The 26,096-nt window shown below is 40.0% G+C and overlaps 1 protein-coding gene across 1 annotated transcript in view; it reads right to left on the reverse strand.

Moving 5' to 3' along the window:
• Positions 1-1,859: 1,859 nt before the first annotated feature.
• LOC124265297 (GRB2-associated-binding protein 1-like) overlaps positions 1,860-26,096 on the reverse strand; it is a 58,881-nt gene continuing 34,644 nt past the window's right edge. Inside the window, exons 2-9 of the mRNA XM_046700092.1 lie at positions 9,135-9,432; positions 8,305-8,842; positions 7,687-8,075; positions 6,691-6,771; positions 4,187-4,283; positions 3,962-4,070; positions 3,070-3,353; positions 1,860-3,022 (exon numbers count right to left, since the gene is read on the reverse strand). Coding sequence (XP_046556048.1) covers positions 3,123-3,353; positions 3,962-4,070; positions 4,187-4,283; positions 6,691-6,771; positions 7,687-8,075; positions 8,305-8,842; positions 9,135-9,432 — 1,743 coding nt within the window. The 3' untranslated portion in view covers positions 1,860-3,022; positions 3,070-3,122. The remainder of the gene's footprint in view (positions 3,023-3,069; positions 3,354-3,961; positions 4,071-4,186; positions 4,284-6,690; positions 6,772-7,686; positions 8,076-8,304; positions 8,843-9,134; positions 9,433-26,096) is intronic.

The raw sequence follows: 26,096 nt of genomic DNA on the forward strand, positions 1-26,096 counted from the left end.
TTGCTTCTATGAAGATCTACAGACGAATGGTTGCAGACCTTATTTCCTTTTTAGAGTTTTTTTCTTTAATAAGAATTCATGTACTAACATGACATGAGACTTTTCTGGTCTGGTTTGACGCGTGGTGTGATGAGATCCCAGTTTGAAGACTGATCAATTTGCATAATCCACAACAAACCATTAGTAAGTAACAGAATCATCAGTCACATTCAGTTATCAGTCCACAGATTTCTATGACCTTTGACTTTATAATGGGAAGAGGATTGCTCCTAGAAGAACATGCTCTTCGGTCTAAACATGGAAGCTTTGCTTGAAACAGACTTCTCATTGACGGTAGGTATGTAGTACGAAAGTCAGGTTTCATATGAAAAACTGTTGGGGGGATAACAGTATCTTACAATTGAAATTCTGATTCAGCTGTCAAATACATGCCAAATATTTCATGTTAATATCATTTCAATAAAATGACAAACATGAATCTGCAACCAGTTATACAAATTTTCTCAGTTGTATAAATATCGTAAAATAGTTTAGTTTCACTGATTTCCTGATTCACTACTGATTCAATATTCCCTTGATGTTTCAGAGTAAAAGATAACCCACATGAATCTTTCATCCAAACATTTCAGTGGGTTTGAACCAATCACTCTACTCAGACTGACGGTAAAATACGAAACACTACAAAAGAGTCAATGAGAAACCTTTCTTCAAAAATAAGTTCTGTTGACTTCCATTACCAAAGATTGAGGATCTCATGACGTAGACCAACAATATTTATGGAATCATTCTGATAAAACAACACGTCTGTCTCCACAGCAGGACTACCAGCTCAAAGTTAGGAATATGTCAGTCACTTCTCAGGAGCACCCAATTTGATTATCTACATTGCTATTGCTACATCTTGGAGTATAACTCACCACCCATGTCTTCCAACTGGCCACGTTAAGGTGTAGGTGTATATATACACAGTATGTTAGACAAGCTGAGTACGCTGTATAATTGGCGAGACGGTATCAGCGATTATTGTGACTTCATTAGCCCCTTGTGTTTACACTCGGTATATTGACACAGTGATTGAGTGTGGATTTAAACCAATATTACCGGCAATACTTCAGTGGGGGGCATAACGAACAGGTTCACAGGTTTACGTCATTAAGAGAAAATGTTTCGACAAGGATATAATACTGCTGCCTGTCAACAGACAAATCTTAAAAAAAAGAAAACGGTTTTAAGTTTGCGGTTGCCATTTGTGAAGCGATGCGGTTTTGATTATATGTGAGTATAAGATTGCTATCATTCAGTGAGAAACTTTTATTTGTTTAAAAACCAGTACAAAATAGTACAAAAGTAGCTGACTTTACTAAAATGTAAAACATTATTGATCTCACCATACACTGACCTCCAGCACTGTCTTCTTCTTAATACACAAGTATATACAAGCAATATAAAACTTTGCTGACTCATCGATTCTAGCAAATGTAACAGTCTTACAGTCAGTTTAAGGCAAAATACTTCAAGCACAAGTCAACACATGAGAAATTATTCTGTTTTAAACTGTCAAATTGACATACATTATTACAAAGTTGAGTGACTATGGCCCGAAATTAGAAAGTTGAAAATTAAATTGGGTCATGTTATCCTCAAAGTTTTGCAATATTGTCCACATAAGAAGTCAGGGGAGGAAATAACTTTAAAACTGATAGTGTACTCCGGGACAGTGGCACATGTAAAATTGCTAGTGTACTCCGGTACAGTGGCACATGTAAAATTGCTAGTGTACTCCGGTACAGTGGCACATGTAAAATCACTTGCCCTGATAATTTTTCCTCTATACCGGCTGATTTTCTTGTTGATGTTTTAAATAAACAACATAATTAACATATGAAAGTAAACTGGACATTGGTACAGCGTAATATACACATTTGCTTGCCCGACTTGAAAAAAACCCCACTGTACTTGGACGTCAGGCAATGGGTTATTTCCACCCCTGGGAGTCCAGTAAAAGTTTAAAATTGTGGTCATAACACGGCATCTTCTCAAACAAGGCATGCTTTCAGCTCCCTGTACTAAACAGAGGGACAATCTGCAAGTGTCCACAACTTCTCCACAGTAACTTTCAAGTCTCGTGATGCCCTGGACTAGCCCTAGGTTCAATTCCATTTGGACTACAGTCAGCAAATTTAGTCAAAAAGAAGAGAGATCGTATATGAGATAAAAGTACTGGTCTTTCTCAAACTGATGTAGAAGCAAAAGTACTATCAAAACATTGGAAAAGTAAAATATCAAAAAGTAGCTACAAATGTGATTGAAGCTAGCCATTATAGTGATATCACAGTACACAAATACATCTGATAGTCATCCTATTTTAACAATGTACCAGCATGTCATGGTTGATTGGCAACAACACTTCACTACAGCAATTACACGTTGAGCACATTTCTGTAAAATGTAAGTACTATCTCTAAAACCATAAAACTGATGTTGAAGCACTTTTTGATTTTGACAAAGTGATGTAGGACATCAATCTGTTCCTATCCACAGCCCAAAACAAGCTGCGATGAACATAACAAGTGCAAGATATCATATATTAATATTATGTATGAAAACTATGAACAAATGTGCAGTACTAAGAGTAACAAGTGAGACGGTCTATACAGTACTTACTGAACTAACATGGCCGACGCATACTTTGACTTCCACAGTTTCATTTCATTTGTACGCAACACAAAGACGTATATTTACAATTTGCTAGGGTGTATAATGTACAACTGAACATAATGACTGTAAGTTCATGAAAATTATAATGCCTCCAATTTGGTTAACTTGAGTCTCATTGATTTTATCCTGACTGGCAAGACATTTTAATTACAGATTTGGGGTATTTACACGACTAATTCCTTTAAGCAGCCATATGTTCACAGGTTGATGCTGTGGACTTCATGTTTCAAGTTCTATGCACGTTGCTGGTATATGGACACATGACACTTGGTTCTACTGGTGAAGAACCTGTCAGCAGCCAGGTGGTATATGGAAGTTGACAATACCACGATCAGATCGGTACATGTTATCCCAGTCACATGACACTTGGTTCTACTGGTGGAGAACCCGTCAGCAGCCAGGGGCTAGTGGTGCATGTGCTCATCCTTCCACTTCTTGGTGTTGCTGAGAGCTTGTGTCTTGACGAAGTCGATCTCGCGGTACTCGGTTGGGGTGGAGTGAGGGAGGTGGACGGAGGATGGGGACCGCGTGTTGGTCTCCTGGGTGTATTCGTCCAGCTCCAGATCCAGGTATTTCAACTCCTTGTCCTCCAGCACCTGTGGCGGGGGCGGCACAGCACGCATACCCCTCGGGAGCTGCAGACAACAATACAACTGTTTACAACTCTTGACTTCTATGTCTCCTATATATCCTTCGTAAACTTTCCAAAATATAAGTATAGCTAGAACTAACTAAGTTGAACCAACTGGTAGTTCTTGTAACAGTAATCCTGTTGTATACCATGTAAAGAGTGAGTGAGTGAGCTGAGTTAAGTTTTACACCCCACTCAGCAATATTACAGCTATATGGTGGCGGTCCGTAAATAATCAAGTCTGGACCAGACATTCCAGTGATCAACAGCATGCGCATCGATCTACACAATTGGGATACGATGACACGTGACAACCAATCAGTGAGCCTGACGACCAGATCCCTTCAGTTGCCTCTTACGACAAGCATGGGTTCTAAACCGGATCTTCACGGGTACCATGTAAAAATATAACTCCAGTCACAGCACTAAGATGGCAACTTGGCAACAGCATGGCAACATACCATGTTTTCAACGAGTACTTAATCTGTATACAACCACACTTTATGTGTTCTTGTACACGAGTCAGGCACATGGAGAGCCAATGTCAGCAATATTCCAGCTCTATCACAGCCAGTTGTGATATGACTCCTGACAAGAATCGCGTTGACTTACATGAATTCCTCCATCAGCATCCTCCTCCTCATCGGAGCTGGAGACAGTGTCATACTTCGACGGCAGCTGCAGAATAGGCTTCGACACCGATGTCGACTTCCTGGCATTGCTGTAGCAGAAACAACAGTTAATTCACACCAGTGTTAATGCAAGGAAAGATAATTTCCTGAACAGTAGGAATTGGTTTCGAGGAAGATAGTGTCTGGGAGGGCATGAAATACGTACCTGGGACTGCTATGGTTGTTGATCCGGTTCTGTTCATTGCGTTTGAAGCTCTTGGTTCGAGTGGAGCTCCAGATTTGATTCTCGTACGTATCTGAATCTGAAAACAGATACAAAGCAAATGTCAAGACAATTTGGCCACCCAATAGCAATAGATTCAACAATCCGGGTGTGTGAGTCAGTGAAAGTTGATTTTGTAGTACACATGATAAATCTATTTAGTCTGCTCACTTATTTGCATTTTCTTGTTCAGACCCCTGACAGACTCATATAATCAAACACTAATATGTAATTAATATGCAAGTCCATAACTTAGGTACCCATTATACTGGCAACGAATATACTATGTGGCGAATATGATACGTATCATGAATATTGGGTAACGATTACGAATAATTATTCACGAATACAATATTGTAGTTAAGTGATTTATGTACAATATGGAACGCCCATGTTGACAGTTTTGATTTGTCACAGCAATAACCAGTGATCTCATGACACTCAAATTTGGTATGTAATAGTTATAGTCGACAGTTCCATGTGCGGCCTTGGCAAACTAACATGACTTGCACTACTGCAAGGCTAGTACATATTTAATCCTTGCATATCTCACTTTCCACAAGTACACAAGGGTTCAAGTAAAACATGCTCCCTTAAAAAAATCATAAATATTCATCAGTATTTGGTTCTGGTGACCACGAATAACGAATTGAATTCATGAAGGGCTACGGTTCGATTCACCAAATATGCGAGTGAATCGTTACAGCCTTACATTATACACAGCAACCCAAGTAGTTGTCATGCTCAGTATTTGTTTGTTTGTTGTTTAATGCTGCACTCAGCAATTTTCCAACTATATGACAACGGTCTATAAATGACTATGTCTGGACCAGACAATCCAGTGATTGACATCATGACCATCAATCTATGCAATTGGGATACGATGACATGTGTCAACCAAGTCAGCGAGCCTGACCACCCGATCCTGTTAGTCGCCTCTTATGCCAGGCATGGGTTACTGAACACTAACTCTAACCCTGGAGTTTGAGTTAAAGGTTTAAAGCACAGTAACGTAAGTACTTGTCCAGCACAGTAACTCAAGCATTTGTCCTGCTCAGTAAATTATGTCCTCATGAACGAAAATATAAAGGTTTTGACTATGTTCATGCCTTATCTACCAGTGATGGTATTTTAGAAGCAAATTCTTTTTTAAAGATTTTAACTGCACAAGTCTCTAAAAGTGGATTTAAAAAATGAGATATCGAAAACATTATCCATTTTATCCAAACAAAATTGAAATCATATGTTGCTCAACAATTTCTGTTAACATTTGTTTTCAAAAAGTGATATGATGAATTATGACTCTCTTTCACTCTCTTTCTTATTCCTAATTGATTGAAGCAACTTTCCAATTTTACAGGTGTCTAATGATGCACCTACCTGTTGGATTCAAGAAAGTCACATATTGGTTGTAAAACATAATAATCATTCAGTTAACATAAACAAAATCTGTTGTCAACAAACCTCATCAAAGGCATTTGACAAAACATCACTTGCACTTGATAACACAGGCAAAGCAAGGAGAACTGCATGCAGAGTTATCTCCCTTTGACTATACACAGCAGGTGTGAGAGTCTATTTTACAACAAACCCAAGCTGTGTACAACATTGAAAGAGAAGCCAGCGAATCACAACCTGTTCTCATGCATACACAGGGACCAAAATATACTTCCTAGAAATAAGTAACTGTGTCTACAAACAACATGCTTTAAACATTCACATGCAGTGAACTACGTGAACAACACACATGCACTTACCACCCACTGTTGTTCAACAACATTATGACTCAATCTACAGCCATGTACAACAACATCATGCTCTGAACAACAACATGCCTTTAAACAGTGTTTAAAACTCCCAAAATTCCAAGCCAGACAGCCGGACTGGTGACTTTAAGAAATTACCAGTCCGGATACAAACTTGCATGTCCGGTTTTCAACAATGAAAAAAAATCAGGTTTCTGAATACTTTACTGTTTGCACACATCACAATGAACTACATAGCACTACCAGGCAATGCACCGAGTTTAGGTAAACTGAAAGTACATGTGTTGTGATTGGTTATTGTAAAATGAACTGTCCAATCGTAAATAGTTTAACATAATTATCATAATACCTTAAACACCTCAAACTGACGACCAGAGAACCTGTCTGATATTATGAAATATTTACTGTTAGGGTCAAAACATCTACCAGACCACCGGACAGGCTACTTTTGAAATTTGACCGTCCGAGATTAAAGTAGACCGTTACGGACGGTCGGGTAGGCGGGTATTTTAAACGCTGCCTTTAACAATAAGCACAACAACAACATGCACTGACATGAAGCGGAACAATCCTCTTGGAACAACAACACTGAACAACAAAAACATGCCCAAACAACAAGCCTGGAACAACATGCCTTGAACCACGACTACAAGCCCTGAACAACACCATGGTAGGAAGCACCTGCAGACAGTACCAACCTGCACAGAGATGCTGTGGGAGGTGATGGTGGTGGGGCATATGATGAGGATGACGATGCTGATGCTTGTGGTTATGACCTGTTGACAAACAGCAAATTCTCTGCTACATCTCCATGACAACTGGATGTCAGAATCACAAGACGGACAACCTTCTACACCTGCCTGACCATTCAGCCAAATACCGAAAAACTGTCCACCCATCCATTTTCACCAACCTTCTTGTCCCCTTATGAACCCGTAACATTCCAGTTAACCCCTAACCTCGGAGTCCTAAACGCCTAATCTTTAAAAACCCAATTTTCTGGCATTAATAGAACTGTATCCTAATACGTTGAGATGACTAGTGTACTTCAGCGTGAGGCCACACACTGATCATGATCAAGTGCATATAATGCAGACAGGAAATATCCTGTGAATATGACCTATACTGACTACAATATGTATGCTGACTCTCACAATATGCATGCTGTTTCCACTCTGACTTTATCATCATGTTATATCACTAAGTTCATCCTGATCAACTCAATGTTTCACTAATGTTCCCTGTTCCCTATCCTGACTTTATCAACTCATATCGTCCCATCACTAATGTTCCCTATCCTGCTTTATCAATATCGTCCCATCCTAATGATCGCTACAACACCAATTCTAAACAAAATCTAACTCACACAAAACTCTCCGGTGATGTGATTTGCTTGTTTGCTGTCTTATGTTCTCAGTCATAATCTAGCTACACAACAAAGGGCAATAAATAATCAAATCTGGACCAGACTATCCTGTGATTGAAATAGTGAGCAACAGACCACATTACCAGGGTACGAGGACCTGCTATCAATCTAGCCAAAGGACATGACTTCCTGATCTGGTTGTGTTTTACGAACCACATTGGTTGGTGGTGTCTATTCTGAACTGTAGTCTTACACAGACTGTGGTCATATGAAGACGCAGGGTTGAAACTTGAACACAGTGGTAAACTCACCTGGGTTGGGACAGGGAGGGGCTCGGACAACGGAGCTGCTATTTGTCCTGGGGGGTATCCGACATGGAGGCGGAGATTGGTACAGACTGGACATCCTCTCCGACATCCTCATGTCTGACATCTTCATGTCCGTGTACACTACGTCCATGTCTGTGTACACAGTCTCCACTGTGGAGTCTGATTTGTCCATTGGCACATATGCACTATCAGTTTTCGGGGACTGCATCACACCTTCCGCAGCGTTTATGTACTTGTGAACATTCCGGGTGCTGCAGCTCTTGGGTGGCGGGGGCGCCACGTTCAGAGAGGTGACACGAGACCCTATGGAACCTGAGCGAGGGATGTCATAACTGTCTAATGGAGCAGGCCGCTCAGGAGGTTTGGGGGCACTAGGCACAGCTGAAAGATCTAAATTATTGAATGATTTGCTATTCTTGGGCACATTCATATATACAGTCTGATTCATTGTTGCTGGTCTTGGGGGTCTGGGTGGAGTCTGGTCTGGTTGTGACCCTGAACCGGACCCCGATCCACTGGAGGTTGGCCTGGGTGGGGGTGTATCATACGTAGGTTGTAAGTCTTGGGGTGTCACTGGGCGTCCCATGGAGGCTTTGTCACTACCACTGGACCTGGGGTGCTTGGGCTTCCGCGTCTTGGGGGGACGTCATCGCCAGGCCGTGGCTGAAGTCCTCCATCTGCCCACCACCGTAAGGACGACGAGGTGGAACCTGGTACAGGTCATCAGTGTTGTGATTTGGTGGTACATCGTACACCTCAGAGATGAATACACTGTCTTCCTGGCTGTCCCGAACTCCCAGGGATTTCCCTCCCTTGTCTGGTGGAGGAGGCGCTACCTCCTCAGGCACACTGTCCACACTTTCTCGACGTTCATATTTGGGCAGCGTCTGACGCTGTTTTTGAGAGCCACTTCTGCAGGTGTTGAGGGGGATGTAGGAGGGGGAGGTTGAGACGTTGGTGGGGGCAGGGGGAGTCTTCAGGGAGGCACTGATAGACACAGGCTGGCTGGTTGCTATGTGGTGAGCGTTGGGTGCTATGTGGTGAGCATTGCCATTAGCCGACACTGTAGGTGGGGATGTTCCCGACAAGTTGGATGTCTGCTGCTGCGTTTGCTGCTGCTCTGGTGGTATATCAGTGGCTGAAAGATACAAAATTAATCAAAAGAAGTGCTTAATTATGTTTCATAAGTTAATTTTTCACATCCCTACAGCCAATACATATCTTAAACAACACCCCAATAACGTGAACACATGTGCACAATAATGCATACTCTACGTTTCCTCTGAGGTCGGTGTACCTGACATCCACAAATATATTCATGTTATCATGAACATCAACAACCAGAGAAATAACCTGGACCAATGTTTCTGTGATTACACATTCCGAGCATAGTGATGCAAAAATGGAGGGAAGTAAGGGAGACAACTCACGACTCTCTTCCTGCTTGAGGTCGCAGGCACCACACAGGTTGCGCACCCAGGCTGTCATGTCTTCCTCTGAGTCTGCAGCTAGAAAGTAGGTGCGTTCCTTGCCGCGACAGAATGTCTTGATGGCCAGCAGGTAGTTGAACTGGTCCGAGTCCAGCGACTCGATGATCTGTTCACATTGGTCCAAGTCGATGGAACCCTTCTTTTTGCTGCAATGCTCATCGTTGAAGTAACTCAACTCATACTGGCCCGGCAAGCTACCTGATGGCTTGAACAGCACAAAGAACCGACGTTTCCATTTCTGAAACAGACAACATTGAAGTTAAAGACAAGCTTCAGACAAATCTGGAATAGCTGAATTTCCTCAGTCCACCAAACATGACTGACCAGAGTTTTGTGAAACAGATAAAATCTAAACAAGACTGTAATCTTGTGTACATCAAACAGCATAGATACTGCATCTTTCCATCTCAACTTATTCGTCCCATCTCAATCCTACGTCATCCCATCACATCCTACATCTTCCTTATGTCTTCCTATCTCAATCCCACATCTTCCCATCTCAATCCTACGTTTTTCCATCTCAGCCCTAAGTTATTCCATCTCAGCCCTACGTTATTCCATCTCATCCTACGTCTTCCCATCTCAACCCTACATCTTCTTATCTCAGTCCATCTTCATAAATGAAATCAAAACCTACATGTTCAAATAATTTCAATTTTATCACAACACAATGCAGCAAATCAAAGATTCCAAACTTCTGTAGCAATGTGCATTTTGTTACAATATTAATTACAGGTTTACTTGCATTAATGTCCTTTGTCCATTACCTAAAAGAAGGCATGTTGGTCTAAATTGTAAGAACATTCATACAGCGTTTCAAAGACTTGTACACACTCACAAGACAAACAATACCAGTAAACATGAGAAGTCCAAGGTAACAACGTCCTCTCCAAACAAAGCAAGTTGGAGCCTTAGTCTGGTGAGACTATCACTGCCGTTGAGACAACTCAAGTCACATAATCTATCGCCACATAGCAATCGCACAGTAGCATCAAATATAACTAATTAAAAAAATGTTGACGTCCAAATCCTTAAACAGATTGTCCTAGCCTGACAAAGTCTCACTAAATATAACACATTCTTTGGTTGAAATAATTCCCAGAATGCCACACTCATTATTTGAGAATCATCAACACCACACATCTTATGAGGAAAACCTGCGGCAGCATTCACTCGTCCCGAGCCTGTGGCAAAGTTACCACACAGTTTACCACCAGCTTTTTAACAAAGTGTTTTTCGCAGCAAACATAGTATTTGTTTTTGTGTATGTGGTGTGCTTGCCGCGACTTAACGCAAGGTCAGGGCGATAGCGTATCGGAGCCATGTCTCCTATCCTTGAGAGTGGACATGACTTTACACCCAACGTTGCGGACGTTGATGTGAGCAACGTCATGCACCAACATCAGCTACTGCACTCACACGCTCTTTGCTCTTCAAAACGTTTGACTTTGTGACTCCTGTAGGAAGATGAACATTTTGAGGGGGAGAAAAAGAGTTTACACAACATGGTTATTCCCCAGGCAGTGAATAACATAATCACATGTAGCCTCCATTAGAGCGGTCACAGTGGACTGTTACAAACCTGCATGTTGATTGTCAACCATTACATCAGATTCTCTTTCACTTAACAATGTTTCATTAAAGACAAATCAACAAAATGTGGCTGAAATATGACGGTCCAGGAGTCTATTATAGCATTTGAATCTGACGATATCTAAATCTTAAACTATCAACATTAGGATCGCTTCACTTTCATGCTTAGTTTCAAACATTGATCAGGTTTATGTTTGTTTGTTTTTTTAACACCATATTCAGCAATATTCCAGCATTATGACAATAGTCTGTAAATAATCAAGTGTCTGCCATGTTGATACGTAATTAAACATGTCATACGCATGTCTAACCTGGACTGGTTACGGTGTACATAAATCAGGCACTCTTGATTCAGCAACCTTTAAAAACAAATAGGTTGCCATTTAGCACTAGATGAGATAACTTGTTGATAATCTTGGCAAACTAGTGGTTGATAGCGTAAACACCAATCAACATGATCAGCCATGCCAGTAACACTATAACCATCCACCCACAGTTCCTGTCAGCTTTTACAAGCAAATCGTACTGGGGGATAGTCTGCCCTGGAATCCCAACAGAGGAATAATTCCAAGAGAATGAGTTCAAATGTAAAGGGAAGTAACTCTGTCATTAACAGAAACACAGCATTACATTCCTTTTTGTCAATAAATGTAAGAAATCCTAATATTAATCCTATTTCAACATCCATTTGAAAGAAATATGAAATAACTAAGTTCACCATGAGCCTTATAACTCTGGAGTCAGGTCTACAATCATGTTATATGTATATATACACACATTAACAAGTGGTGGGTAGGTAGGCACATTCACAAAATAACAGGAAATACCCGTGAAGTCCCTCCCTTGCCAGTGGTACCGCCCAGCATTCAGGACATACCATACCTTGCCTACCTGAGATAACTTGTGTTGCATAACCACAGTCTTCCCCTGACAGTCAACTGGGCCCTTCAGGGCTACTGGATACTGACTCCCTAAATATTTTCATTATAACATGAGTGAGACTTACTTTTAAACCCCATCCCCACCCCCCTCGATAGTGTGTACCGTTGGACTCCTGGGAGCGGGTTAGATACGTCCTGTTCACTAACACTTTACTGTTATTCTTCTCCACATTCTGTAACGATGTTGTTACCACTAAAGTACTGTCGGAAATAGAAAAAAACTGTTTTTAGGCTGTTACCCTGTATCCCTAAAATTGACACAACTGCAAATAACATATGTCGAAATAACCCATATCGGCCTAACTTGGCATTCAGTGGGATGCGTAATAGAATATCCAGAAAAGCATGTTTACTCGTAAAATCGGGCAAAACTTAGAAAAAAAAGAAGAAAAAATACCAATAGCTGCTGAAAACAATATAGGTCGCTCAGCCAGGTATGACGACGGACCGTCGACTCACCTGGCATGAAATGCACGTGCTGCCTACAGGCACAAGGGGTCATCTCAAAGATATTTTGTGCTTCTCATGTGTGTTGACTATGCCTCATCTATTGATAAACATCTTACGTGTCTTTCTTTCATGAAGTTTATGTTGAGATATGTAAAAGAGTATGATACCTGATAACCATAGAGACACATTGTATTGAATGTATTAGGTGGCATGACCACCTGATCGCGAAGATCGACAGGACTGGATATTATTTATAAATTGTTATGACATGCCGTGTACTTCCCCAGTATAATTGCCCTAAAGGATTATCGTATCTAAGCTGATATCTCTATCCCCAAGCGAGACAAACCCTCCTATCTGTTTCTTTTTATAGTGACAGTGAGACTCCATGGTAGCTACATCCTTAATAGCTTCAGCATGAAAGTTATTATTTTTCACACCAGCTATCGTTTATAATGAAGCTACATCTAATTTCAAATTGGGCATTTAAAAAGTGTCCTTTGTAATACAATCATCGCACACTAATTTGCATAAAGCCATGGTCTGTTCCAAATAAATCGCTTTGCTCATTTCTGCAGTAATCTCTCCTCAGTAAAGTCCTTTTTCTACGTTTCTTATGTCCTACCACTGAGATTTGTAGTTAGGTCAAACTTAGTTTAACAGATATTTCACACTTGCACATATCAACTACATAGATTGTAGAGAGAAATGAGAAAATACAGTTTTTTTTCTATTTCCGACAGTACTTTAGCAACACGTGGCCAGTCCCTTCACCAGGAAACAAAAGCTCTAAAGTGTGGTTAATCCTTAGACGACTGTAATCTTTACAATTATTCATCTTATCAAGCATATACGTGCACCGGATTCAGAATTTACATATTCCTTCACTGAAACAATTTTAGTTACGTCAAACAGAACTTGCCCTGGTGTTGAAAATTGCTACCATCTGTTCAAATGTAAACAACACATCCTCTTAGATGGCAACACAATGGAGGTGTTATGTGGCACAGTGTATCTGGTCACGTGCACCCATCAGTCTATGAACCAGCCTAGGAATGTCTAATGTAACAGTTTCCATGCTGATGTTGTAGGCAACATAGCTTCAGTTTTAAGAAATATTGCTACCACACTCATCCAAATAACCACTTCACATTTCCATAGCAACTGAAATTCTACAACAAACACCCATCACCATGTGACCACACACATTAAAGCCAGTGGTTTACACTGAAACTGTCCCAAGTACTAACCACCCTCACACACCTACCTAAGTACAGCTCTCACCTCGATATTGGGGAAAACATCCAAAACTGATGAAATCCACAATATACAATCCGCATACAAGTCACAATAATCGCTTCACATTTCCACATAATTTTCATTCCCAACCAGCTATGACCTATCCATTTCTTCTCCAGTATCTGTGGTATTTTGCCAACCACTTCCTCGTACCTGCGCTGTGATCACCGCGAGATGGGTGGAAATGGCATCAGTCACGAGTAATATAACCCACCTTGCACTGGTGGCTTTACCTACCATGCCACATGCTTCGAAATGAGATGCCATGTTCTGGCCTGACTATAAACACGAGGAGCTGGTGCACCCGAGTGCCATCATTCTGACAGGCCTTTCATGACGGGAACTGAGACAGATGGAAGTCATGCTCCTCATGGAGGTCTTCTCAAACAGGTGCTTGTCATCAGGTCTCTTTTACTTCCTTACATACCACAGTCTCCTATACTTCTTTACATACCACAATCTCCTATACTTCTTTACATACCACAGTCTCCTATACTTCTTTACATACCACAGTCTCCTATACTTCTTTACATACCACAGTCTCCTATACTTCTTTACATACCACAGTCTCCTATACTTCACATACCACAGTCTCCTATACTTCTTCCCTATACTTCTTTACACCAGTCTCCTATACTTTACATACATACTTCTTTAGTCTCCTATACATCCTTACATACATACCACAGTCTCCTATACTTCTTTACATACCACTGTCTCCTATACTTCCTTACATACCAGTCTCCTATACTTCACATACCACAGTCTCCTATACTTCCTTACATACCACAGTCTCCTATACTTCTTTACATACCACAGTCTCCTATTATTCTTTTACATACCAGTCTCCTATACTTCACATACCAGTCTCCTATACTTCTTTACATACCAGTCTCCTATACTTCACATACCACAGTCTCCTATACTTCTTTACATACCACAGTCTCCTATACTTCTTTACATACCACAGTCTCCTATACTTCTTTACATACCAGTCTCCTATACTCTCACATACCACAGTCTCCTATACTTCTTTACATACCAGTCTCCTATACTTCTTTACATACCAGTCTCCTATACTTCTTTACATACCAGTCTCCTATACTTCACATACCACAGTCTCCTATACTTCTTTACATACCACAGTCTCCTATACTTCTTTACATACCAGTCTCCTATACTTCACATACCAGTCTCCTATACTAATTTCCTTACATACCACAGTCTCCCTATACTTCACATACCACAGTCTCCTATACTTCTTTACATACCAGTCTCCTATACTTTCCTTGACATACCACTGTCTCCTATACTTCACATACCACAGTCTCCTATACTTCTTTACATACCACAGTCTCCTATACTTCTTTACATACCAGTCTCCTATACTTCACATACCAGTCTCCTATACTTCACATACCACAGGCACTGCTTTCTATACATTACAATTTCTCCAATACCACAAATGGACAGTGTCTTCAACACTTCAAATACCACAAACACTGTTTCCAATACATCAATGCCACAATCTTCTTACTTCAGATACCACAGTCTCCTGTACTTCAGAGACACAGTCATCTATACTTCACAGATTCACATACCACTGTCTCCTGTCCTTCACATACCACTGTCTCCTGTCCTTCACATACCACTGTCTCCTGTCCTTCACACACCAGTCTTCTATACTTTAAAGACACAGTCATCTATACTTCACAGATTCACATACCACGGTCTCCTTCCTTCACATACCAGTCTTCTATACTTCACATACCACTGTCTCCTGTACTTCACATACCACCATCTCCTGTCCTTCACATATCAGTCTTCTATACTTCGCATACCAGTGTTCTATACTTCACATAACACTGTATCCTGTCCTTCACATACCACTGTCTCTCTATACTTCACATACCTGTCTTCTATACTTCACATACCACAGTCTCCTATACTTCACATACCCCAGTCTCCTATACTTCACATACCACAGTCTCCTATACTTTCACATACCCCAGTCTCTATACTTCACATACCACAGTCTCCTATACTTCACATACCAGTCTCCTATACTTCACATACCCAGTCTCCTATACTTCACATACCAGTCTTCTATACTTCACATACCTGTCTCCTATACTTCACATACCCAGTCTCCTATACTTCACATACCAGTCTTCTATACTTCACATACCTGTCTCCTATACTTCACATACCCAGTCTCCTATACTTCACATACCAGTCTTCTATACTTCACATACCTGTCTCCTATACTTCACATACCCAGTCTCCTATACTACTTGTCTCCTATACTCACATACCTGTCTCCTATAATTTTACATACCTGTCTCCTATACTTTCACATACCCAGTCTCCTATACTTCACATACCAGTCTCTCTATACTTCACATATACCTGTCTCCTATACTTCACATACCACAGTCTCCTATACTTCACATACCTGTCTCCCTATACTCTCACATACCCAGTCTCTATACTTACATACAAGTCTTCTATACTTCACATACCTGTCTCCTATACTTTCACATACCCAGTCTCCTATATACTCACATACCAGTCTACTATACTTCACATACCTGTCTCCTATACTCACATACCTAGTCTCCTATACTACATATACCCAGTCTCCTATACTTCACATACCACATACTCCCCAGTCTCCTATACTTCACATACCAGTCTCTATACTTCACATACCCAGTCTCCTATACTTTCACATACAAGTCTTCTATACTTCACATACCTGTCCCTATACTCACATACCCAGTCTCCTATACTTCTCACATACCAGTCTTCTATACTTCACATACCTGTCTCCTATACTCTCATACATACCCAGTCTCCTATACTCACATACCAGTCTCTATACTTCACATACCCAGTCTCCTATACTCACATACCAGTCTTCTATACTCACATACCCAGTCTCCTATACTCTCACATACCAGTCTCTATACTACATACCTGTCTCCTATAATTTCACATACCTGTCTCCTATACTTCACATACCAGTCTCTATACTCACATACCCAGTCTCCTATACTTCACATACCCAGTCTCCTATACTTCACATACCAAGTCTCTATACTTCACATACCTGTCTCCTATACTTCACATACCTGTCTCCTATACTTCACCAGTCTCTATACTCACATACCTTGTCTCCCTATAGTCTCCTATACTTCACATACCAGTCTCTATATACTCACATACCTCAGTCTCCTATACTCACATACAAGTCTCCTATACTCACATACCTGTCTCCTATACTACATACCCAGTCTCCTATACTTCACATACCAGTCTTCTATATTCCACATACCTGTCTCCTATACTCACATACCCAGTCTCCTATACTTCACATACCCAGTCTCCTATACTTCACATACCAGTCTTCTATACTTCACATACCTGTCTCCTATACTTCACATACCCAGTCTCCTATACTTCACACACAAGTCTCTATACTTCACATACCTGTCTCCTATACTTCACATACCAGTCTCTCTATACTCACATACCTGTCTCCTATACTTTCACATACCAGTCTCTATACTCACATACCCCAGTCTCCTATACTTCACATACCAGTCTCCTATACTTCACATACCCAGTCTCCTATACTTCACATACCAGTCTTCTATACTTCACATACCTGTCTCCTATACTTCACATACCCAGTCTCCTATACTTCACATACCAGTCTTCTATACTTCACATACCTGTCTCCTATACTTCACATACCTAGTCTCCTATACTTCACATACCAGTCTTCTATACTTCACAGACACTGTCTCCTGTACAGCACACCACCAGAAAGATCTCCATCTACATCAGAATCCCCCCACATCAGGGAGTAGGTGGCCAGGCATTTCCTCTAGTTACAAGTCACACATATTCCTTTCAATCTGATGAATGACTCACTTCCATGTTCTTGCTCCCCTAAAAAGATGTCATATGAAGTGAGTGTAGATAACCTGTGGCTATCATCAAACTTCCGTCCACTCACACGCTCATCTCACACGATTCCATTCATAACCTAGTTTAATTACGTAAGGCTGGGATCAGGGTTGGTATTGATTGATCATGTGTTATTGCTTCTGACGACTCAAGCCCATACAAAAAGTGAACTGTATCATGAGATTTATTGGACCCAATAATCTACTGTTTGTTTGACTACAGACTATTGGATGTGTATTGCTTTATATTTGTTTATACAAATTGCTGACATGCCCAAATTTAGATTCTGACTAAACGGGTTACTGTTTCCTTCAGGTGCTGACCAAGCGTGATAACTTTCAAATCTTACATGAACAAACACATGTGTAAATTGGAAAATGATCCTTTTCCACACATTAACAAAACTCTAGCTGATAGCTGAGTCACGATCATGTCAGGCAAATAACAAGGTTAGTGTACAACTTTATTCTATTTCATGTTAGGAACATAAAAAAGGCATAAAAACTATTCCTTATTTCAGACTTTCTATGTTCTATTTCCTTTTCTTCATAGTGAGTCTTTGTCGCCTGATTCATAAAGCAAAAGAAAAGAATTTATACAATGGCTGTATTAGATCATGTTTTTACTTTGCCAAAATGTTTTGTTTATTTTTCTGTACTATTAACATAGAGCCTATGCCCCCCCAAAAATAATAATAAAATACAGTGCTTGATTGTAAATATCCACACTTTCCATTTTAGTCAAATTCTTTTATTTCAAGGGCACTCCTCCTTAAAATCAACTTCTCATCAACCTAAATAACATGATTTATTTTCCCTTTCACTCTTGTTGCCCTCCATTTGCCATATATATTGTAAGTGCATTAGTGCTCCACTAGAGGGCATGGCCTTTTTATTTGTATCCATGGGAACATAACCACACACAAACTGGCTGGGTCAGTCAATCAAATACCATGAAATCACTTGTAATTTATATATTCTTCACATTTACCACAAAAATAGACAACAAGGAGCTCTTATTAAAGCAGTTGGTATAGATTCTTGCAATTCAATATTTGATAATACTTTGCTCTGGTTCTTGATATCCCTGATGCAGCTTACGTAAGAGGGTAGTTATAGATGTGCACACGATGTAACCTGCAGTTGCCGAGTCGAGGTGAATGTACACAAAGCTGACAAAGCAAATTGTAGCTGTCGCCTATGTTGACATTCATGACAGTTGGTATTTTGATGACTGTGGGAAGGTAGACATAAATGTTACCAGAGACTGGGTTTTTAATGACAACATGGAGGACAACTCTGATGGTTTAAAAACTGATAATTTTACATTTTACTGCATTTTTCTGAGGTTTTGCAGAGATTCAGACTAAAACAACTTGACCCTATATTTCTCAACAATATGACATCACATTCCTGACCTATAGGACCACAGACTCTGAAGACTATTAGAACATGTTTTTCGACAAAATGGACCTATCTTCCTCAACAATATGACATCACATTCCTGACCTATAGGACATGATCTGACGAATACAACCCAATATTTCTGGTATTTCTTGTTCCATAGATATCCAAAAGTGATAATGATGATGCTTGTTAACGATGATGATGATGTATGAGTGTACAAAGTACTTCTACCATGACATTTAAAACTTCAGCATTCTCATTGGTCCATAGCAACATCAAACCTGCACACAACCATTATCCTTAATAACAATCACTGGATTGTCTAATCCAGATGCAATTACTGACAGGCTTCTGGATTACTGCTGAAACAACAACTGGGTTCTAGAGGTAAACAAGTCAAGTTTCATCATTCAGTCAACAGTGAAAACAGTTTTACTAACCAAGGCTGCTGTATCCAACTTTAGTTGGTGAGAACGTCCCTTTAAGACTGCAGTCCCTCACTCCCAATCTCCGTCTAAAGCTCTTCAAATATCAGTCCGTTTGTCGTGTCTCTCACGCTATGAATGAACTCATTACTCCCACAACCTTGCCTTCATAACAAACACGTGTAACCATTTTCATGCTAATGTCCCTTGACCAGTGGTCAGGTGTAAGGAAAGCACTACAATCACAGCACTGATCCACACAATGGCTGTGAGTATATGTACAAAGGTTGTAATTGCCTTTGTAATGAGGCGTACTTCTCAGTTGTCAGCTCCGCTCCACCCCTGTCCAAACAGTGACAAGCAGGTAGGCAAGTACGTGCTATATATATATACATACAGGGAGAACACTTTCTCTTTGCTGTGACATGATGGAGGATGGGTCAAATGATAGTCTAATTGTTCATTCTTAAAGGGATGCTCAGAGACGAGTGAGCAGTGTGAGCACACAGTTTACCCTATATCACTTCAGATTCATCATTGAGAGCATGAAGAATGAGTATTTCCTTTTGCTCTGAAATGCTTGACTGAACTGGGGCCGAAATATTTTTCAGTTGATGATTCTTACAGGGATAGTTCTTCTACAATATTTTTGCTTTCATGGAGAACATGAAGAATGAGGTTTTTAGGGAATGGTGACAAGAGGTGAGGTTTAATGTTGCGTCGGAGATCACTGAAGTTATATAGTAACACAAGTGATGTATGCATGTAACTGCTTGTATTAGTCCAGTGAGTGAGTTTGGTTTTACGCCGATTTTTGCAATATTCCAGCAATATCACGGCGGGGGACACCACAAATGGGCTTCACACATTGTACCCATGTGGGGAATGGAACCCGGGTCTTCGGTGTGACGAGCGAACGCTTTAACCACTAGGCTACCTCACTGCCCTGTATTAGTCCAGACTTCACCCCGTTTCACAGTACATCACCAGGTTTTATATGGACTCCCTACAATAAATTATGAACGGTCCCTTATTGTCTCGAAATACAGTGGAATTTATATGTAAACTGTTCAAATAGCTGAAATAATAAAATATATTGAGAAAAAAAACATGCCAAACTTCAAATACTGCAGAAGACTTCAATGGTCAACTAAAGTCACAAGTGTTGAATTTTATGGCTAAAATGCTTACTCAATAAACATACATCGTTTTTCAGGCTTGTGCATGAATACTGCTGACAGCGACATAATGCAAATACAGCTTGCGTAATAACATGACGCAAATACAGGATGTGTAGGTTTTTTACCACAGGATCTCTGTAGGACTTTCTGAACTGAACAAATTTGAGGGGTATGTACTTTAAGAATAGAACAGCCTTTGAAACAAATAATGTATGCCATCTAGAATAACAGCTGAGATTGGACTATGAACTGTGGAATATAATTCTGTATTACTGTAATGTTTACTGTAGCTGCTGAAGAACTTTAAACGATTTTAAAAAAGAAACCATATCAACAGTACGCAACAAACTGAAATACCATTCAACTTTAGCATTAACACAATACAACCATACCTCCACGGAGGAATGGATTTATACTTATAATCATGATAATGGAATCATCTTATCAACATTTTGAAAATAATAGTAAAAGTTGGACAAAAAAGAAAAAATGAATGAAACAGAGAAATATGTCGATTAAGTATCCCTCCATCAAACCTTCAACGAATAAAAAACTCAGCTAAAATCCTGAAAAAGGAAGGTGACCGCTATTTACCCTGTCGTTCTCCTGTTCCGTATCAGTTGCTTATGCAACATTCCTCTTGAGCTATCAGACACTTCCCTACCACACCTGCACATACAACAGCATATCCAGCACTGTTAAATGTTTCTAATGAACTATTTAGTCACGTAGGTATGCATGAATTTCAAGTATGCAACCCCTGGGTCCTGCTAACAGATGTAACAACTCGTGAGCTCAAGGGCAGCGGGACTGTTGTTGTTTGTGTCGCTACTATAAACAAAACAAAGACACAACTTCAAATGGTGTCAGCGGAGTGTAAAGGGCCTTAGAACAAACACATACCACCTTGATAACAGTGTTGACACACACAACCGTAAAGCAATCACTCCACCCTGGTTGATGTCATCATGTAAGTTGTAACATCCTACAGGGCACCTATACATCATGAAAACAAACATATGTAACAACAAATCACAAATGCCTTGATAACACTACAGTGGAATACTGCTGGTATGTTGGATTTAGCACCTTGGACTCAATGTCTTTGAGTGAGTGAGTGAGTGAGTGAGTAGTGAGTGAGTGAGTGAGTGAGTGAGTGAGTGAGTGAGTGAGTGAGTGAGTGAGTGAGTGAGTGAGTGAGTGAGTGAGTGAGTGAGTGAGCGAGCGAGCAAGCAAGCGAAAGTTCAGTTTTATGCTGCTTTTAGCAGCATTCCACTTCCAGCAATATCACTGCGGGGGACACCAGAAATTGGCTTCACACATTGTACCCATGTAGGGAATCGAACCCAGGTCTTCAGCATGACTAGCGATTGCTTTAACCACTAGGCTACTCCACCGCCCCCACTATAGAGAAGCTAGATAGTGATGCCTTATTTCAGGATGTATTTCAAATGGTAATTTATTTTAAGTGTCAAAGTAGCATCTAACCTTTCCCTCTCCTCAGTAATAAGGTATCAACTGAGGCTCATTTTCCAATAATTCTGCTTGACCCGTAGTGCTGTGATAATGAATAATAATGGCCAACTTGTCATTGTACAATCCAACAGAAAGTCGCATCCATGAACTTACTTTGTTTGAGTTTGCTTTGAACAAGGACGGGTATTTAACTTGTCAAAAGGTTATGTATCTGTTTTTTTCATTAATGAATTTTTCTGTCACTGTTATTACGTTCCAATTGCTGTAAATATTTCAAATACTTTTCACAGTTTAGCTTGAATTGTCAGTTTTAAGGTATGCATGACCCCAGGAAGTCAGGTCATTTAAGCCTGTTTAACCAAAACAGTTTTGACAATTTTCCAAATCACCTCTTTATCTCTGTTGTTATATTTTTTCTGAATTCTGACTTACAACAAATTGGTCAACTGAATACAATATTGAAATAACTCAAACCAATGAAAAGACAGCTGCATAGCCACATCTCACAAATACACTCCTAAACTTTCAAGCCCATACTTCAGTTGACAGTGACATTAAACAAACAAAACCAAGAAATACACGGATATGAAACAGCAGAGCAGTAGACCCACCTTAAAGTGAGAGAAGAGAGCACACTCCTAGCATGTCCTACAAATCTGTATGATGAAGTGAACCCACATGATAAAGCACTGACATGGTGGCTATTGAAGTTGACAGCAGCGTATGGGGGCCTCTGTGTGGGTGAGGGAGGGGTTCAGTGAACACACACTGGAGTGGTGTATATTGTAGTCATTATCACCAACACTGACCCACAGGTTGTCGAACATACCACAGGCAGAATCACCTGATTTAGCCATACAAAAGTGGAAATAGTTTTAAAGAAGATGGCTGGCTAACAGGTGCTGTTATATCATAATCTGATTGTTTCAGGTTAAAAGGTATCGATTATACCATTTTTCAGAAGCAGCTAGTTTAAACCATTGTTATTATTCAATGGACGATTTGAGAGTTTCAGATAAAAAGGATCAGTTATGTTATTTTGAAGAAGTATGTGGGTTTACGTTAATTGATGGTTTGATAATTTCACAATTAAAAGGATAAAATATAAATCTATGACTGCTTATGATCCAGTCATACATGTTCACAAAGATGTATTAATGGGGATTGAAGTACAGGCGGTACACGTGGGAACAGTTTTCTCGGGCTCATTACTGTGACAAAGTCCCCTGTACACAAACAATTATCTCAAATTCTGATCTAATTGACTTAATCAAGATCTGCTCGACAGAATTTATGCCATCTTATCCTAAGTAGGGACAATGCTCATTCTGTCAACCACGGGTTTGTCTGGTTCAGCCAGTTCTTGAAGAATGTGTGACAATCAGGTAATTAATTTATACAGAGCTGATATATGATGTTGCCAAAATAAATATATTCCAAAATAGGAACTAAACCATAAAAACCTTTCTTTCCTACTCGACTTGGACACCGCTGGGTTCTGTCACATGTTGTTTCCAATATCTAAAGAGACTTTTATTTTCCTGTCTCTACTGTTCAAGGTGAAACACTGTCACAAGTAACAACTACATCTAACTGAATATCATGCTTTTTCCTAAAAAACATTCATCAAAAATGCCTAAAAAGTTCAACAACAGGATAAGTCTCTCAGACTGAGAAGCCATGTTTGTGGAAGGTTGTGACCATGTCTTTACCCTCCGAAGGTTTAACTCCTCAAATCCTGCCGTGCTTTCTGTTGACATGTTATACTTGACAAAGTCTTGACAATTCCAAGCAGAAAAGGATTTTCAGTTTTAACAACTCAAGTATTTCCTTAATTAAGCAATAGAGACATGTCAATTTAGCAACCATTGTCATTGTTCTACACTGTTTCTCCATACATCAGTGATTAAAATTTACATAATTACTACGACAAGGTCACAACAATCTTTTCCATTTTCCTGATGAATTTAACAAGAGTTCTGTTTCTCTGTATCAAACAAGAGTTGACTGGGAATATTGTTTTTCAAATCTCAACTGAGATTTCTAGCATTCCACATCTTTTTTTTCACAGATCTATTTCAAGATCGCTGCATAAGATCAGCAGCAAGGTACTTGTCAGAAACCAAACTATTTCACACCATCACAATATTTCTAAAATTATCTCACAATATAATTCATAAAAGTTACACATTTTTTAAGATTTTGCAATTTGTCATACACAGATGATACCATTTATTTGATTCACATAATATTAAATTTTGAAATTCATTAAAAAAGGTGCAACTACTCAGAAAAATTACAACTGATTCAAACTTACATCTGTCTGTATGTCAAAACTGTAACACTTAACATGATTACTGTCAACAGTAAAATCATAATTAAAACCATTCCAATCTCACAAAGCAAAAGTGTTACATAATTACATCATTTGTCATACGACAGTTATCAAATAATGGTCATATGATGAAATGCTGTATTCCTGTAACAACTTATGTAAAATACATCAACAAAGTTTGGGATGATGGGAGAGTGAGCTCAGGAGGAGCGGTTTCAGAGTTAGTAAATATTTATCTCACCTTATACCACTTGGAACGTGTGATTCTCGACCCAAAACACATTCAACTTATATGGAAGAGCTTGAAGGGAAGAGGTGGTTGACAAACACCCGAATGGCACTGTAAAATTCCTCAACTTCAGATTACGCTGTCATTCCAAGAAATGACTTGCAATCTCTGGCAGTCTGTTCCACTGATCACAATTGAAACTAATTCCTCAGGTGTAATCTTGTTTTACACATTGCAGGCCAAGGGCTAGATCCTGAGGTCATTTAGATATTGTCTTCTGTACAACTTCTATAAAATTAACAATGTGTATATGTGTGTGAGCATGAGCCGGACCTCAAGCTGGTAACTGGCTTGTTTCTCTGCTTGAACAAATGCATGGTCTACGCAAAAATATCACAGTATTTATACTCCCAACATGACATCAGAGTTCAGCCAATCAGCTGCCTTACACACAGGGCTCCTGAGCAGTGGGCCTGAACGTCACTGTGGCCTATTGTATTGCACGGTGTGTTACTGTGTGAACTATTAGTGTTGAGCCTCACAACGCAGGCATTAAGGGAAGGGTTTAAATTAGGTTAAATGCTCAAGCTGTTTGTGAATTTCATTTTTTAACTGGGTAATACTGCATCAGACACTCTTTATCATATTTTAGCTCAGGCTCATTTCAATCAAAAATTCATGTAATTAAGGACAGAAATTGAAAAAATGATATTATTACGCTTTTAATGTTTGTTTTCATGCATTCAAATAAACTGGCATATATATTGTACAACTTTATTTCTGCTCTAGTACATGCTTGCTGTAAGAATGAATGCGTGAGTATGGTTTTACACTGACTTTAGCAATATTCCAGCAATATCATGGCAGGGGACACTGGAAATGAGCTTCACACATAACAGGGAATCAAACCTGGGACTTTAGTGGGATGAGAGAACACTCTAAATACTACATTAGCCCACTGTCCCGCTTGGCATAAGAGGCAGGATTGGGTGCCCAGGCATGCTGACTTGGCAGATACATGTAATATATCAACTGCATACACTGATGCTCAGTATGTCAATCACTGGATTATCTGGTCCAGACTTTAGTATTTACTGGACATCACCATAGAGCGCCAACACTTTGAACAAGGCGTTAAATACCAAACATAACCAACCAAGAGCCAGTATGGATGCTTAGCATTCCCATAACAGAAATCAAAACAGTATTGGGGTCTTTGAGGCTATTTAACACTTAATGATCGATGTTCTTGGAAATCCATCCCAAGTCCATCCCATCCCCACCCTCACTACATGCCACCTTACAAGTCCACCTTCCCAAGTCCATCCCATCCCCACCCTCACTATATGCCACCTTACATGTCCACCATCCCAAGTCAATCCCATCCCCACTACATGCCACCTTACAAGTCCACCATCCCAAGTCCATCCCATCCTCACCCTCACTACATGCCACCTTACAAGTCCACCATCCCAAGTCCATCCCATCCCCACCCTCACTACATGCCACCTTACAAGTCCACCGTCCCAAGTCCATCCCATCCCCACCCTCACTACATGCCACCTTACAAGTCCACCATTCCAAGTCCATCC

The sequence above is a fragment of the Haliotis rubra genome, unplaced genomic scaffold (assembly GCF_003918875.1).
Source record: "Haliotis rubra isolate DU_JTF1 unplaced genomic scaffold, ASM391887v1 Scf121, whole genome shotgun sequence".
In the NCBI taxonomy this organism is placed as follows: Eukaryota; Metazoa; Mollusca; class Gastropoda; order Lepetellida; family Haliotidae; genus Haliotis; species Haliotis rubra.